The sequence below is a fragment of the Gavialis gangeticus genome, unplaced genomic scaffold, assembly GCF_001723915.1.
Source record: "Gavialis gangeticus isolate Ggan-Ray unplaced genomic scaffold, GavGan_comp1, whole genome shotgun sequence".
NCBI lineage: Eukaryota > Metazoa > Chordata > Crocodylia > Gavialidae > Gavialis > Gavialis gangeticus.
The window spans coordinates 28345973-28362453 of record NW_017728994.1 but is presented as its reverse complement, the minus strand read 5'-3'; the positions used below and the strand labels follow the sequence as shown (position 1 = coordinate 28362453).

At 46.0% G+C, this 16481-nt stretch overlaps 1 protein-coding gene across 1 annotated transcript in view; it reads left to right on the top strand.

Annotated features, from left to right (window-relative positions):
• TLL2 (tolloid like 2) overlaps positions 1-16481 on the top strand; it is a 194797-nt gene that overhangs the window by 20737 nt on the left and 157579 nt on the right. Inside the window, exon 3 of the mRNA XM_019502102.1 lies at positions 8040-8147. Within this exon, the coding sequence (XP_019357647.1) occupies positions 8040-8147 (108 nt within the window). The remainder of the gene's footprint in view (positions 1-8039; positions 8148-16481) is intronic.

The following is a 16481-nucleotide window of genomic DNA, read 5'->3' as shown; positions in this document are numbered from 1 at the left end:
GCGGGCAGGAGTATTCTGGTATCCCCTGTTGAGGCTGCTGCTCAGCTGCAGCAGTATGAGCACAACAACAGGCACAGGAGCTGCTGCCAAAGCAGTCAGGGAGGTAAGAGCCTTTGCACCCAGGCCTGCAGTCACCAGTAATAAAACAATACTCTGCCCAGAGCATAACAGGAGTTTGCTATGCCTCTGGTGTTGCCTTTCTCTAAGTAGAAGGAATTATGTTCATCTTCTGCACAGTGCCTGCAGCATGTTCCCAGTGTCAGGCTGCTGTTGAAGGAACACAACTTTGTGAAGCCTTTCCAAGTTGAAAATTCTGCAGGAAGGGAGCTACTTTTGTGTGGTTTAGTTGAAGGAACGAAAAAAGAACCCTTGCCTTGCTGGATCTTCAGACTAATTTTTACAAAGCTCTCCATGCGAGAAGGGTCATGTTCTAAGTTTCTTAGACTGCTGTTTTGATCTCTTGTATACATTAATAATAATAATAATAATAACAACATTTTAAAGGGGCTATTTTTGAGAAATGTTTATACAGCAAAAGCACTTGCAGCTCCCGAACCTAAACTTTTTGTAACCTCTGCCCAGTCACTTCTTTGGGACAGCTCTCTGAAGATGCTAGAGCAAACATAAGAGAGGGTAGCTCTGGGGTTGCGTGTTTCCAGATTTTTCTGGGTGTATGTTGTAAGGAAGTAGCCCCTGACAGCTGAGAAGTAGCACAGTATTTTCATTTTGAGACTTCCAGCAAAGAAAGCTATGCTGCCACTGCAGAACTATGATGAATGGTGGTTCTCCCCAGAGCACTTTGGGACTGCAGACAGCTGGAAATAAATGTTGGAGAAATTCTGCTTTTGTTGCAGGCCATCTTTCAGAATGATGTATGACTTCGTAACAAAAACAAATGCCTTCACTGGAGCTGGAAAAACTGCTGCCCTGAGATATAAAGTAACATGGAAAATGTAATAATACTGTTATGTAAATCTATGCTATGGCTGTACCTTGAGTGCTGTTAGGCACTGGTTCTCTCTTCTAAAATTGGAAAAATATTCCAAAACTTAAAGAGATAGAAAGTGTTGTGAGAGAGAGAGAGGGACAATGTAAATAATTGGAGTCAGTAAAGGCAGTTTGGTTCGGAAAAGAGCCAGGGAGTGAGGGAAGTTACGAACGTTATGGTTCGCTGGCTGGGGTACTGGATTGGCATTTGGAGGGTCTCAGTTGTATTTCTGCCTCTGCTGTTAATCTGTTTTGTGACCTTGAACAGGCCACTTGGCTCAGTTCCTGGTGTCTCAATTTCCCCATCTGTAAATATGGGAATAAGTACCATGGGAGGGTGTTTGATATAATAAAAAGGTAATGTAGGTAAAAAGAAACTGTTTGGTGTTTTTAGTATAGCAAAATACTTTGAAATAAAAACAAATATCCATGAGAGAGAAAGTAAGAGAGGTATTGAGAGTGAGTACCTCCCCACCCACACCTTATTGGCATAAAAACCTGTGTTTTTATGTCCACTGTTACTCTGATGGATGCTGCTCCAGTGCTGATCTTATGCAGCTGGCTGGCAAGTTATCATGCAGAGCAGTTAATGCATGGCCAAGACCACCTGTACCTCATCACTTCTGGGCAAGAGCGTTCTACTGCTAGGGCTAGAGCAGCCACCCCAAACTCAGCAGGAGCCATGATTAGGTTGGAAGTGGTGCATTGTGGGAATGACTGCACTTTGCCTGAGGAGAGAACCATTTCTCCCAAGACGATTGCAATGTCTTTTCATAGCTATAGTGACCCTTCAAAGAAGATGAGCAGTCCTTGTGAATTATAGCCATTGCAGTCTTAATAGCTGCACTGTACAGTAGGGGTGTGTGAAACGGGTCCTATTCGATTTGGATTTGGCCCAAATTGGGGACAGTGGATCGATTCTTTGATTTGGATTGCTGTCCCTGATTTGATTCGGCCAAATCTGAATCTGAAGATTTGATGCTGATTCGGAGAATCGGCGATTTGGACATAGACAGCTTTAAATGTTTTTTCTACATACCTCAAGGTACCAGGTGAATCATGAATGCTGCGATAGTGAGGCAGGTGGAGCGTCCCACAGGAGCGCAGGGAGGCCCCCTATGTGCTCGGCGGTGAACCCAGAAGTGGACGGGAAGTACTTCTGGTTCCGCCAGGGAATGCACAGCCCCCCCCCCAGCTGCCTCTGCTCTCAGTGGTGAAAGAACAGGTTAGGGACTATTTAAAAAAGCTGGACTTATACAAGTCCATGGGGCTGGGTGCAATGCAGCTTAGGGTACCGAGGGAGTTGGCTGATGTGATTGCAGAGCTACTGGCCATAAACTTTGAAAACTCCTGGTGATCAGGGGAGGTCCCCGATGACTGGAAAAGGGCAAATATAGTGCCAATCTTTAAAAAAGGGAAGGAGAAGGACCCAGGGAACTACAGCCGGTCAGCCTCACCTCAGTCCATAGAAAAATCATGGAGCAGCTCCTCAAGGCATCCATTTCTAAGCACTTAGAGGAGGAGAAGAAAGTGATCAGCAGGGATCCTGGTTTTCTCCGATTTTTTTTTTAAAAAAAGGCAAATTCTCTTATTAAAAACCCAAAATCCATGCTACAAACTAAAGGCCCCCCACAGCTCTCCCCAGCGCTGCTGGTGCCCCCCCCCCCACACAGCCTCTTCAGCCCTCCTCAAGCCCCTCACTCCCTCACAACAGCCCCCCAGACCCACAGCTGCATGTGAGTCCCCCCCCTCCCCGGGCCGCTGGCTGAGCGGCATGTGTGTGGCCCACACATGGTGGGCACCACAGCACCGCACCCCGCATCACTTGCCTGCAAAGCCCCCCACAGAGGGGCAACCCTGCCATCACCCCCCCCAGCCCTGACCCCCTGGTCCTGGCTGCGGTGTGCCGCTTGGGGCCAGCAGCACCCCCTGCTCTTCCAGCCCCCTTCCCCAGTCCTGCCCCACAACCCCCAAGCCCCACTTACCTCTAGGATCCAGGGGCAAAGGGTGAGCCTGAGTCTGAGCCTGAGCCTAGCTCTGGCCTTCCCCTTCCCCTTCCCCCTCCCACTCTGGGTAGGGCTGGGGTTTTCCTACCCTTTCTGTAATCAGCTCTTGCAGGGTGGAGCTGTGCCAGCCTGCAAGAGCTCTTTGCAAAAGCAGAGAATCCATGGATTTTTCTGCTAAAAGGGGAAATCTGTGGTTTTCTCCATTTTCCCATGGAAAACAGAAAACCTGGATCCCTGGTGATCAGGAACAGTCAGCATGGATTCACCAAGGGCAAGTCATGCCTGACCAACCTGATTGCCTTCTTGGGGATGACTGGCTCTGTGGATGCAGGGAAAGCAGTGACTTGACTTTAGTAAGGCTTTTGATACCGTCTTCCACAGCATTCTTGCAAGCAAGCTAAGGAAGTACAGGTTGGATGAACGGACTGTAAGGTGGATAGACAGCTGGCTGGATTGTTGGGCTCAGTGGGTAGTGATCAATGGCTCAATGCAGCTGGTATCAACTGGAGTGCCCCAGGGGTTGGTCCTGGGGCCAGTTTTGTTCAATATCTTCATTTACGATCTGGAAGATGGGATGGATTGCACCCTCAGCAAGTTCGTGGATGATACCAGGCTGGGGGGAGTAGTAGATACACTAGAGGGTAGGTCTAGGATTCAGAGAGACCTTGACAAATTGAAGGATTAGGCCAAAAGAAATGTCCTGAGGTTCAATAAGGAGAAGTGCAAAGTCCTACACTTAGGACAGAAGAATCCCATGAACCAGTACAGGGTTGGGACTAACTGACTAAGCAGCAGCTTTGCAGAAAAGGACCTTGGGGGTTATAGTGGACAATAAGCTGGGTATGAGTCAGCAGTGTGCCCTTGTTGCCAAGACGGCTAACAGCATACTGGGCTGCATTCATAGAAATGCTGCCAGCTGATGGAGGGAAGTAATTATTCGCTACTATTTTGCACTGGTGAGGCTACATCTGTAGTACTGTGTCCAGTTTTGAACCCCTTGCTATAGAAAGGATGTGGACAAGTTGGAGAGAGTCCAGCTGAGAACAGTGAAAATGGTTAGGGCTGGTGTGCGTGACTTCCAAGGAAAGGCTGAGCGAGCTGAGCTTATTTAGTAATGAGAAGAGGAGACTGAGGGGGGATTTGATAGCAGCCTTCAGCTACCTGCAGGGTGGTTCCAAAGATGATGAAGCTGGACTGTTCTTAGCGGTGGCAGATGAGAGAACAAGCATCAATGGTCTCAAGTTGCAGCAAGGGAACTTTTAAGTTGAATATTAGGAAAAATTTTCTCACTAGGAGGGTGGTAAAGCACTGGAGCAGGTTGCCTAGAGCGGTGGTAGAATCTCTATCCTTGGAGGTTTTTAAAGCCTGACTTGACAAAGCCTTAGCTGGCATGATATAGTTGGGGATGGTCCAGTACTGCTTTGAGCAGGAGGCTGTACTAGATGTTAAGGGCTGTTCCAACCCTATTTTTCTATGATTCTATGAAATGTTCTACTGCTTCGCATTACTACATGCATTGTGATAGCACCCAGAAGCTCTCTCTTCTTACCACAAGGATGAAACTTTACTATCTTCGTGATGCCTGACTCCGTGGAGTGGAATCTAGCACCACTGTGCCACAAGGAGCTATGTCATTGTTTCCTCTGAGTCTTTTCCAGTTTTAACTCCGACTTTCCGTTGGTCTTGCTGAGTTGGCTGTCATCTGAGGCTGCTTTTATTCCTTACGTAAATGGTGTCCATAGAGCTGGGCTTTATTTAGTGGGTCATATCTCTGAAACATTTCTGAAATGTTTTGGAGCCTTCTGATTAGTTTGGAGCTTTCCGTTTTGATTCGGATTCAGTGTTTCGGGCACCCAAATAGCCCAAAACACCTCTGAAACAAAACAGCTGTCAACATTTCACACAGCCCTAGTGTGTACCCAAAATGAAACTATGTGGTTAAATATTCCATTAAAGCAGACCCAGCCAGGAAGCCGAGCTAGGTTCTGATGTAAAACGGAGACCTGAGCACAATCCAGTTCTTTGGCTAGATACTCTGTAGCTGACTTGGGACAGTGTACAGGGACTTAGTACAGGGATATTGGTAGCAAACAGTTTAAGTTTCTCTCGATTAATCAAAGACAGTATTTTCTGTAGTTGTTGTGGGGCACTCTTTACTGTAGTAGCTGAGTGCAGAGAAGTATGGCTGTCTGCATTCTGCAGTTGGGAGCTCAAAAATGTGCAAAGTTCAGATTTTTCAAAGGTAGAATTGGCACCTGCAGGGAGGTATGATGACTTCAAGATTCTCTACCCAGCTGGTGGAAAGGTCACAACAGCCCATAAAACATCTAACTTGTCCTTTGATTAAGGAAAGATGGCTGAGTGGTTTAATCATGACTTTTGGTGGGAACAAGGCCCAGGCTGTTGTCTGTGCCTTGAAAAATTTTACCATAAAGGACTTGACCAAAGGCACATTGGGAATCTGTGGCAGAGCGGGGACTGGAAGTCTGGTGGTGGATCCCTGGCCACTAGACTAACTTTCCTTTCAAGCCATGTGTGGAGAGGATTTGCCTGCCTGTTTTGGAGAAGGGCCACAGTGAAATACTCCCATGCCTATAAAGCTTTGTGATGCTTTAAAAGGTGTTTAAGAACACTTGAACCCTTCAGGTGAACAGAGAGATGCAAGTTGCGATTGCCTCTGGTCCAAATGGACACCAAGACCCAGGAATCCTGGCTTCCAGTCTCCCTGTGCTTCCCAGCACTGCTTTGGGTTGAGAGTCCCTGCCTCACATAAGGAAAGGAGAAAGCAATTGTAAAGTAAAAGAGCTGGCCCTTTCTCCCCCTTTCTATGTGGTATTTGGAGCTAGATAGGGGCAGTTTCTTTTCTTCTGTGATTTTTGGCTCCAGTAGGCTGCTCCACAGTAGCACTGGCATGATTTTTACCTTGTATGGCCAAGAACAATGCTGTTGCAGCCTAGGCATAGCTAAAGGTGTGGTTGCTCTAGGCCAGGGGTGTCAAAAATACGGCTTGCAGGCTGGATCATCTGGTCCAGGGTGCCTGATCATCTGGCTCATGGTGCTGCCTGTCAGTCTCAGAGTAAACCCTCTTGCCACATGTGGTGTGCTCTAAGTTGTCTCCCTGTGCTGCATGGGCACGTGGGACTGGGACAGGCATGACCTGCACGCAGCACATGAGGCAGGTCTGGCCTGCTTGCTGCAGACAGGCCCCTAAGCCATTCACCTGGCCCATGGGACCTGATGAGCTTGATACTGCTGATCTAGACAGCGTTACATCTTGAGCTCTTCATTTTACTGGTCTATTTAACCTACTTGCAAGCTTCCCTTCAAGCTGTGGAGAGGCTAAGACATATGCTGGCAGTTAGACTCAATGTGGTATTGCTTAATTTCCACTTTGTTTTTCCTGGTAGCTTTACTTACCCCAGTGAGAGGGGACTGCACCTGCTTTTTGTCTGGAGCCAGGTGAAACCATTTTCTTGGAAATTCATCTTCAGTAGTTTTGTGAAGTTGCTTTTCCAAGTGTGGATGATGTCGGAAGGGGTTGTACATAATAGAACAAACAAAACCACTGCACCCCTTGTGCAGATTGCGACATCACAGAGCAAGTGATTTGCACCAGGTAAAACACTGGAAAACTCCTGTCTACTAGCAATTCATCCACACCTAACCTGATTGCCCACAAAGCACATGGGAAGCAATGTAGAATACTTGTCATGAGCAGAGGTGATATGTTTTATCTCTAGACCAACACGGCTACAACCTGGATACCTTGTCATGAGCAAGCACTTGTGTGTAATTTCCAATGAAGAGGAAGAGAAAAATGATCAATAGCTTTTCAAAAGAAACAATAATTCATCTTTTTATTCTTTTAATTCATTTTTCCACTTAACAGTCACGTTCTCATTTTATCTTTTAAAGAAACAATTGGTTCTCAAGTTTATTTTGGTTCACTCCATTCCCAGTTTAATACCTGGCCATGGCAATGACAGCTAGTGAAACTTCATGATTCCCCAGCATGTACTGTAGTTTGGTGATTTTTCTTCTGGGATGCATGAGTTATTTATTTTTTTAATGTACACATTTTTAGTGAAATTCCAGGTGTGGAGGCTGAGGGGAGAAATCATCCTTTCTAGGGACTGCAAGTCAGATTCACTCCCTGTAGAACTTCTGGAGCTCACTGCAGTTGCAGCAGGGATACATTTGCCTTGTGTGCACGTTGTGTTTTTTAAATCAACATACGTAACCCAACTTTTTTTGCATGCTTATTAACAGATCGTTCAGAACCTGTTTGTTATATTTAAGACCCACTTGATCAACTGCTCATTACCTGTGTTTGTTTAGTTTAAATTCCAGAACTGACCATAGAATATTGGCTTAGAGTAATAGAGGGCTTTGGGATTTTCCCCCTGCTATTCTTATTTCCAATGCTTTGAGGAATTGGGGTTTCTAAGACTTTTATTTCTTCAAGTCATGAATGCTGAAAGATTGTGTGTGGGGGGGGGAGGTTAATTTTGTGTTTATCCTTCTGCTTGTAACTCGAGGGTAATAATGAACCTGAACTTCCCTACAAATCTGAAGCTAGATGCAATTGCAAAACTCCCCCTGCAGTGTCATTTTACAGTACCTAATGCAGAGTTAACAGAAATATCCATCCAGTCAATCTGAGCTGCAAACTAGTTTACATTTTCCCCTGTCAAAAGGGCAAAATGAAGTGGATACTAAGAAAGGGTGAAAAGCAGCACCCCAAGACTTGGTTTGCAGTCAGCAATGAAACAAAGGGGAACTGAAGGAATCCTAGCTATTCAGGTCCTTTCATGCATTCTGTTTGTTCTGCAGAAGCAGCTTATCTTAAACTTTGGCAATGGTTTCTATTAGCCCAATGATTCCGATTCAATTTTTCAAAAGGAAGGTCATGACTTTTTCCTATTTCTTCCCATTTTTCATTCTATAGAGGTAATTATTCCTCAGTTTTACAATCCTGTAGTGGCACTTCTCTTCCAAACTAGAGCTGAACTCACTGTAATTTCATTTATCTGTGTTTTTTCCCAGCTGCCTTTTGGGGAGATATCGCTTTAGATGAAGAGGATTTGAAGCTGTTTCAAATAGACAGAACTATTGACTTAAAGCATTCAGACAGCAGCACAAGACATACTACAGGTAAGTGCAGGCTATAGGCGTGGGGCAGTTTATTTTTCCTTTGGTGTTATTGTAAGACTAGATCTGAGGCAGTAGTCCCTCAATCTTACTTGCATGAGCGTGTTGCTAGATCCGCTGAAGTGCGTGGGAGGAACTTTGATTCTGCGCTTGTTGAAGTAGCAGCCTCTCAGCTATTTAGAGGCTCAGTAGTTAAGGCCAAGTTGCATTTTGCACTTAAAGCTTGGATACAGTCAGGGGCCATGTGGGTGCATGTGCACCCCTGTGGGCAGTTGCCGCTCGCCACCCTGCCACTGGTCTGCGGGTGGTCCATGATTGCCTCGGCTGCCGCTGATCCATGATTGCCCCTGGTCACTGATCCACGGTCAGCGCTCACCCCCCATCACCCTACCCCAGCTGGCAGTGTCTGTGGGAGCCCACCGCTGGGCTCCCACTGCCGCCGCCTGTGCAGCCGCACCCTCCCAGCCACTGGGGGTACACACCATTCAAGGATACAATCTGTCTTGTATGAAAAACAATTATCTTATCCATATCTGTAGCACTGTGCTCTTTGAGCATAGAATGAATTTTCTGCAAATGTGCAAGTAAATTTAAGGTAAGCAATCCACTTTAACTTATTCTGGAAAAAATTTGCAAGATGCAAGGATTTGTCGTCTTTTTGTTTTTGTTTTTTTTTAAGGGGAGATTTCCTGCCCAACTGCATAGTTGGGATAATGTTAGACAAGTTTTTGAATGTGAGGCCACTGCGGATCTGAGGAGGAAAAGCAAGCACAGTGGTTTATGATTAAGAACACTGGGTGCAGCTGTGGAAAGGGAGGGGTCAGGGGAGGCTTTTTATCACCTCCAGTGTGTGCATGAATTGAATAGGGCCTGCTTCACACCTCCCTAATGTCAACCGCAAAATAGCAGCATGAAATATACCGCCTGTGTCTCAGCCACAAATTTGGGGCATTTGTGCCATGACAAGGGGCATGGGTTTTTATAGTGGCACAAAGGCCATATCTGTTTACACCCTTAGTCAGTTTTCCTTTGGAATAGCCACTTGGTTCAGTGCTAGCTGACTCACTGCAGCCTAGCCAACAATCACTATCAGAGCACTTGCAGGGTCAAGCTGGGAGAGCTGATGGCATATCTGCTTGTTACTAGGATGAGGTAACTGCGTCTTGCATCTCAAGAATCTGTACTAAGGTTGCATTAATTTCAATGGACTAAATGAGGCAAGATAGTCAACGGTGTTAATGTGACCCCCCTCATTGTACAGCCCTTAACAGTTAAGGCTTCAAGCACAGAGACTTCCTGCTTAGGCCCAGGCAAACAATTGCCAAAAAATTCCTTTTACCCTTCTCTTAAAGATCCAAAAGAGTTTCAGCATATGAAATATGAAGAATTAAAGACATCTTTCATTTTAGCACTATTCTTAGTGCAACTGCCTTTTAGCTGGAGGCAATTTTTATTGAAGAGAAAGAACCCAAACAAACCCTGTTTCAGTCTTTCAGATGGTACTAAATATGGTAATAACAGCCTAACACAGGTGACACCAAGGTTGTAATTATGAGTGCAGGACCTCCAGTATTATAGCAGTGGAGAAAATAAACAGTCCAACATGACTCTCAGAGCCAAGGATGAGGTTTCAAAGATGGCAGCGAGGCTGAAAGAAAATATTATTGCTTGTAAATTGAGTAGATTTGATCTGAAGTCACCAAGAAACATCTAGCCCCAAAACAGCAGTTTTACAGTATCAGACTCGAGAACTGAACCGCACAGAGCACAATGGAGAACAGAGACTGAAGTACTGAGTGGTGAAATGGAAGAGACTGAACAAGGAAATCCCAGGACTCGTGTTTGGACAAGTTAGACTGAACAAAACACGTCAGGAGAGATCTTAGAGAGAACCCTGCACTGGCCTTCAGAGCTTCTATGAGGACAAACTAGCTAGTAGTTGTGATCAGGATATCCCTATTACAGATGCATTTCTCATGACTTTGATACAGAATTAATCTGTTCTTGCTTGGAAATATTCTAAAGTTTCAGCATCTGAGAAATTTTAAGCTGAGCCAATAGAGTATGAGCACATCAAAAGGCACAAATGGTAAAAATATATTTGCCTTGAGCCTGAACTTGCCATTTTGTCTCTTCTGGGATTCTCAACAAATTGAAAAGATCCACTATATCTACCAAATAAGAGGCTAGCTATGGGCTCAGCTGTACAGACCTTACAAAGGCAGCACTCTTGGACTAAACTAGGTTTCTCAGATGAGTAAACATTTCCAGATCAGACCCAATACAACAAAAGGTTTTAAGTAACCAGTGCTGGAAGGAACCTCAATCACTCTCTGGTCCAACCCCCAGAGATGCAAATTGAAGCCATCCCAGACATCTGCCTCTCCAGCCTCTTGTACAGAATCCCCTCCACTGGAGGTTTCCAACAACTTCTTTAGTCACTATAATCCATAGGCAGTTTCTTTGGGCAGTTTGTTCCATGGTCCTGTTGTTCTCAGAGTTACAAAGCTTTTCCTGAGATTTCCTGTAATCAGTAGATGTTTTGATCTAGAAGCAGCAGAAGGATTGTACCAATTCACTGCGATTCAACTAACAAGTTCACTTGCGAGGAACATGGACATACAAAAGAGAAAGTAGTTCTCCATAGAGAAATGAAGCAGAAGGCAGTCGTGGAAAACTGGGGAGAGGACAGAGTTTGTTCTAGAAAGCAGCATTTACAGTGGAGAATGTTCCGAAATGAAAAGTGGCCAGAAGAAAAAGAAAAGACCGAAGAAATCAGCAGGAGATGAACAGGGAAGAAAATGGGGCAGAGCATGAGGAAGTCTACAGAGAGTTCTTGAATTAAGTGATGGGAACAATGAACTGCACCATAAAAGGCATGGTGAGCCCTTCACTGGAATGCAGGAGTACCTTGCTCTTAATGGATTTTGTCTCCAATAGCCCTGATGCTCCTTATTTCTCAGAGGCAAAGTTGACAACTCCCATAATTTTGTCACAAATGTCACAGTATTTGTTTTTTCCTGAAATCTCCAGCTGCTGGAATCAGGGAAACCTCAAGTTCTTATGGAATAACTTTCTCCAATTCTGATGATTGCTAAGAAACACTTGAAAGCCGTGATCTAAAGGATACACTGAGGGCTCAAAACCAGAAGAGAAAGTGAATCTGAACCTAGTACTTCTAAGTTTGACTCATGAGTTATTGAAACTTGCCCCATGAGATCTGAATACTTGCAGTTGGTAATGCTACAAATAAAGGTCACTGATGGGGCAGTCACATCCCTGTCCTTCTTAGTATACAAGAGAAGTCAGATGGGAGCATTTTATCTTGGGGTCTAAGTAACTGGGATCAGGAAGGGAAATCTTAGTGGTGGACGTGGCTGGACTCTCACCTAGCCACACATCTAACAAGCGACTGTTACTAGGGTCTATAATACAATAGCTGATTTACCTTGCTTCTGCATCCATACGGCTGAGGGCAAGTGAAACTTGGGGGCATCCAAACCGCAAGCCTCCAGGCTTTGGCCTGTATGGAGAACACTTGCTAAAAGATTTGGAAGTATCCGAAGCCTCAGGCTGAAAAGCTTGGGGTGGAGAACACTTGCTGGTTGTAGGGCCATATATAGTTTTCACGCATTTCAAAGGATTTGGAACTGATCTGGCCAGTTCTTTGCGCCCCATTTCAGGAGGGATGTGGACAACATTGAGAGGGTCCAGAGGAGGGCCACCCACATGATCCGGGGACAACAGGGCAGACCCTACAATGAGAGACTGCAGGACCTGAACCTGTTCAGCCTTCACAAGAGAAGGCTGAGGGGGGACCTGGTGACTGTCTATAAACTCACTAGGGGGGACCAGAAGGGTTTGGGAGAGACCTTGTTTTCCCTTGTGCCCCCTGGCATAACAAGGAATAACGGCCATAAGTTGTTGGAGAGTAGGTTTAGATTAGACATCCGTAAGAACGACTTCACAGTTAGGGCGGCTAGGATCTGCAACCAACTTCCAAGGCAAGTGGTGCTGGCTTCTACCCTGGGGGTCTTTAAGAAGAGGCTTGATGCCTACCTGGCTGGAGTCATTTGAGCCCAGTTTTTCTCCTGCCCAGGCAGGGGGTTGGACTTGAAGATCTACAAGGTCCCTTCCGACCTGACTTCTATGATTCTATGGCTAATTTGACCTGGGACATGGAAAACATTTCCTTAAAAATAAAAACAATAGCTGATTTAAATTTTAATTAAAGCCCCATCTGTAGGATCTTGGAAAGAATATTCCCTAGCTAGAGCCTGGCAGCTGGAGATGTTCCACAAAGACTAACATAGCATGCATTTTAAAACAGCCCAACAAATCACCAACTGCACAATTATTTCCCCCCTCTCCCCTACAACAGCCAGAAAGTGTTTTCCAGGGACAAGAGAGAGAGAAGAATGGCAGGTCTGGTAGTTTGTTCAGGTCTGCAGCTCTCAGATATGAAGAGATTGTGTGTCTGTATATACGTATTAAGTACTTCCTGCACTATACAACTAATCCGATTAACAGCTTTAGGAAACTTTGAAATGTTATAATTCAAGGGGTCCCATTCATAAAATGTCTTGGGCTGTTTCTGCACAGAGGTCGCATTCTTCCCACTGGAAATAAAAAAGCACAGAACAGGACTTTCTCCCAAGGAAAGAATGGATTTCCCCCCTCCACCCCATCAATTCATCACCCTCCCCTCTCTCCCCACCATGCTGAAGTGGACCAGACTTTTTCAATTCACACACAGGAGGAGTTAGCCCCAAGTGAGAAGAATCAATCGCTTCACCCCTGTGAAGAATCTGCTGCATATCAGATTTTTAAGTCTTCTATAGGCTCAGCACAGAGACAAAAAAGCCCATTAGAACATTCATGGAGCTGAACATTTACTAATTTGCAATAATGGGGAGAGTAGCAGACACCTAGTGGAAATTAATGAATAATGGGGGAGGGGCCAAATAAGCGACATCATACACCTGGCTGATCAACTGAGAGCTGCACCATGTAATCGGCAAAGAGGAAACTAAGGATTAGGGTCATTTCCTATGGGTTAATGACTGACTGGCAAAAACTGATGATCCCAGAGTCCAAAGGAGCTGGCCATTCTACTTATACTGCACAGCCTTAGGTTCCTGCCTGAGTTTAACCAGTTGTGTTGGTGGCAAAAGTATTATGTGCCCGGGGTGGTATGTTTTGCCATAAACTCTTGGTGCACAAAAGGGTGAGAGAATCCACGGGAAAGGTGCTGCACAGAGCTCAATTGCACAGAAGATGAAGTCAAGGTATGCAAGAGGCATGCAACATTGTGGGTTAAATTTTGAGGGGTGATGATAGTTCAGCTGCACTGCACAAGGATTCTAGAAGATGAATGCCCTATTTTACCTAGTTTCTTTATCCCACCCTCAGCCTTCCACTCTACTATGCCAACCCTTATGTGGGGAATACCTAGTGAGCAGGATCATAGGAGAGGGAAGGGACCTCATAAGGTCAGCTTGTCCAACCTCCTGCTCAAGGAAGGGTTGTCCCCAGCTAAACCACCCCAGCAAATTGTCTACATAACCAGCTCTTGAAAATTTCTGGGAATGGAGATACCACAACTGCTGTAGGTAGCCTTCTCCAAAGCTTGGCCATCCTCATAGTCAAAAAGTTTTATCCTAAACCTAGTCCTGTCCCCTACAGCCACTTAATAAAGCCTATCTCCGTTCTCTCTCTAATTCCCCTTCAGGTATTGCATCCTTCTTCCATCTCCTCTTCTCCATACTAAATAATCCCAGTTCTTCTAATTTTTTTCAGACCCCGATCATTTTTCTTGCTTTCCATTGGACTGTAAGTTGTCAAAGTTTTTGTTGAAGTATGGTGCCCAAAACTGGCCAAACTACTCTGGGTGAGGCCTTGCCAGTGCTGACTAGATCAGAAGAATTACTTCCCTTGACTTGCAAATGACACTTCTTTGAATACAACCCCAGGATTAGGGTTGCCTTTTTTTGCAACAAGACCATGCTGCTGGCTGAATACAAATTCAGCTTATGGTCCACTATAACCCCCAGGTCCTTCTCTACATTATTGTAGTCCCCAGGTCCTTCTCTACAGTACTGTGGTCTAGCCAATCATTCTGTAGTATGTACAAATACATGCAGTTATTCAGTCCCAAGTACAGGACTTTGCACTTATCCTTCTTGAATCTCAGTTGATTGATTGTGGATGATTTATCCAGTCCCCCATCCAAGTCATTCTGGATCCTAGCCTTGCCCTCCAGAGGGTCTGGAACTCCACCCAACTTGGTGATATCCACAAATTTGCTCAGCATGCACTCAATCCCATCATTAATGAAGATGTTAAACAGTATCACACCCAGGACTGACCCCAGAGAAGCCTGCTTGATACCTCCTCCCAACTAGACACTGAATCATTATGACTGCTCCTTGAGCACAATGATCCAATCAGTTATACATCCATCTTGTAGCACTTTTGTCTAGTTTGAATTTCCTTAGCTTATTAATGAGAATGTCATGGGAGATGGTGTCAAAAGTCTTGCTAAATTCAAGGTATCTGACATCCACTGCTCTCTGCCAATCCACAGAACTTGCCACCTTATCGCAGAACAAAATCAGGTTGCTGAGGCATGACATGTTCTTGGTGAATCCATCCTGGCTGTTTCTGACTATCCTATTATCATCTAGGGTAGCAGTTCCCAAACTCTGACAGATTGAGTACTACCAGTTTAAAATAATACAGCCTTAAGCACCACCAGCAAATTTTTTCATACGCAGAGGTAACAGACTATGTATTTAAACAACAACAAAACCTTTAGTAATCATAAAACATTGTTTTTTTTATCAGTTACAGTAGCCATATAAAACAATTGTAAATTGGAAAAAAGATGGTGTAAACCAGGGGCAGGGAATGTTTTTGGCCGGAGTACCGAAAAAACGCAATGTCTACCCTGTAAGGTACTGAAGTGCTGGCACAACAGAAAAACAAAACTGAGGCAGGGGGTATGTGGCAGGACACACTGCATTTTAAAATTTCTAATGTAATAAAAGGCTTAGTACTTCCATCTGTCTGTCTGTAACACTGGGGCCAGCTGTGCATGTGCCCCAGAGAGGGTGGGCAGCAACTGGCTGCACGGCCCCTCCCCCTCAGGCAGGGAGCCGGAGGTGGAGGGAGCCCTTAGGCTTTAAAACTGTATTGGCTTGCCCTGACTCCTGTCAAAGTTGATAGGAGATGGGGGCAGTAGGACCCAGGAGGAGCCTCAGCAGGACTGAGCAGCCCAGCTTGCCCCACCCCCAACAATTGTACTCCCTGCCTGCTGGCACTGTCCATATCACATAACCCAGCTGCATCACCAAAGCAGGGGGCATGGAGCCACCCAATAAGGGGTATGTGTGTCTGCAATGTTCCCTCTAAGGTGTAACGGTTCATGAGCACGCTGCTTTGGTCCACGAGCACGCCGCTTTGGTCCTGCCTCCCCCTTTCGGCTCGCGCTGCTTCAGACACCACAGGTGCCTGAGGGGCACCCTGCATAGAGCCCTATAAGAGTCAGGGACCCTGGGACTGTAGTGGAGGGTGATCAACCTTGTCTGGAGTCAGGGAGCCCAGGGGACTGGGATGGATGGAGAGGAGTCTTGCGTGGGCCAGGGACCCCAGGGGACCTGGATGACGTGGAACAGGGTCAGGGGCCTGGAGGCCAAAAGGGGCTGCTGCGCTCCACATGGGGTCAAGCCCAGCCTATTCTCCACCCCCCCAGGATAGTGTAATATGCTGCCACACTTGCCAGCGGAAGTGCCCCAGCCCCAGCCATTGTGCACAGCTTCCGGGCAGGGCAGCTGCCACTGCTGCAGGCTGCAGCCGGAGCCCGCCCCAGCCCCTGCCTCACTTCAGGGAGCAAGGAGGCACATGGCATTGAGGCTGGGGAGTGGAGTAGTTCCTCGGAGCCGGTGGAACAGTTCCCTGGAGCCAGCCCCTGCCCCCACCTCACCTTGTCTTACTTTGGGGAGCGAGGAGGCACATAGCATTGGGGCTGAGGAGTAGAGCAGTTTCCCAGTACCAGGATCCTAGATGGGTGGGAGAATTAGGGAAGGACCTTCAACAGGGAAAAGAAGAAGTGGTAGAGGCAGCCTTTTGGTCATGGAAACAGCGGTCGGCACAGGCACAGACTGCGGTTCATACAAGCCACAGACTCTTTCATTATTCATTGCGTCACTCAAGGGAAGGGTTTAATATCATAGCTTCAGCTTTATCTACTCTATTTCAGCAGCAGATAAACGTCTTACAGCCGTTTGATGGGCCCCGTCTGAAATACGTTGAGTGGAGCTGACTCTAGTTTCTTCC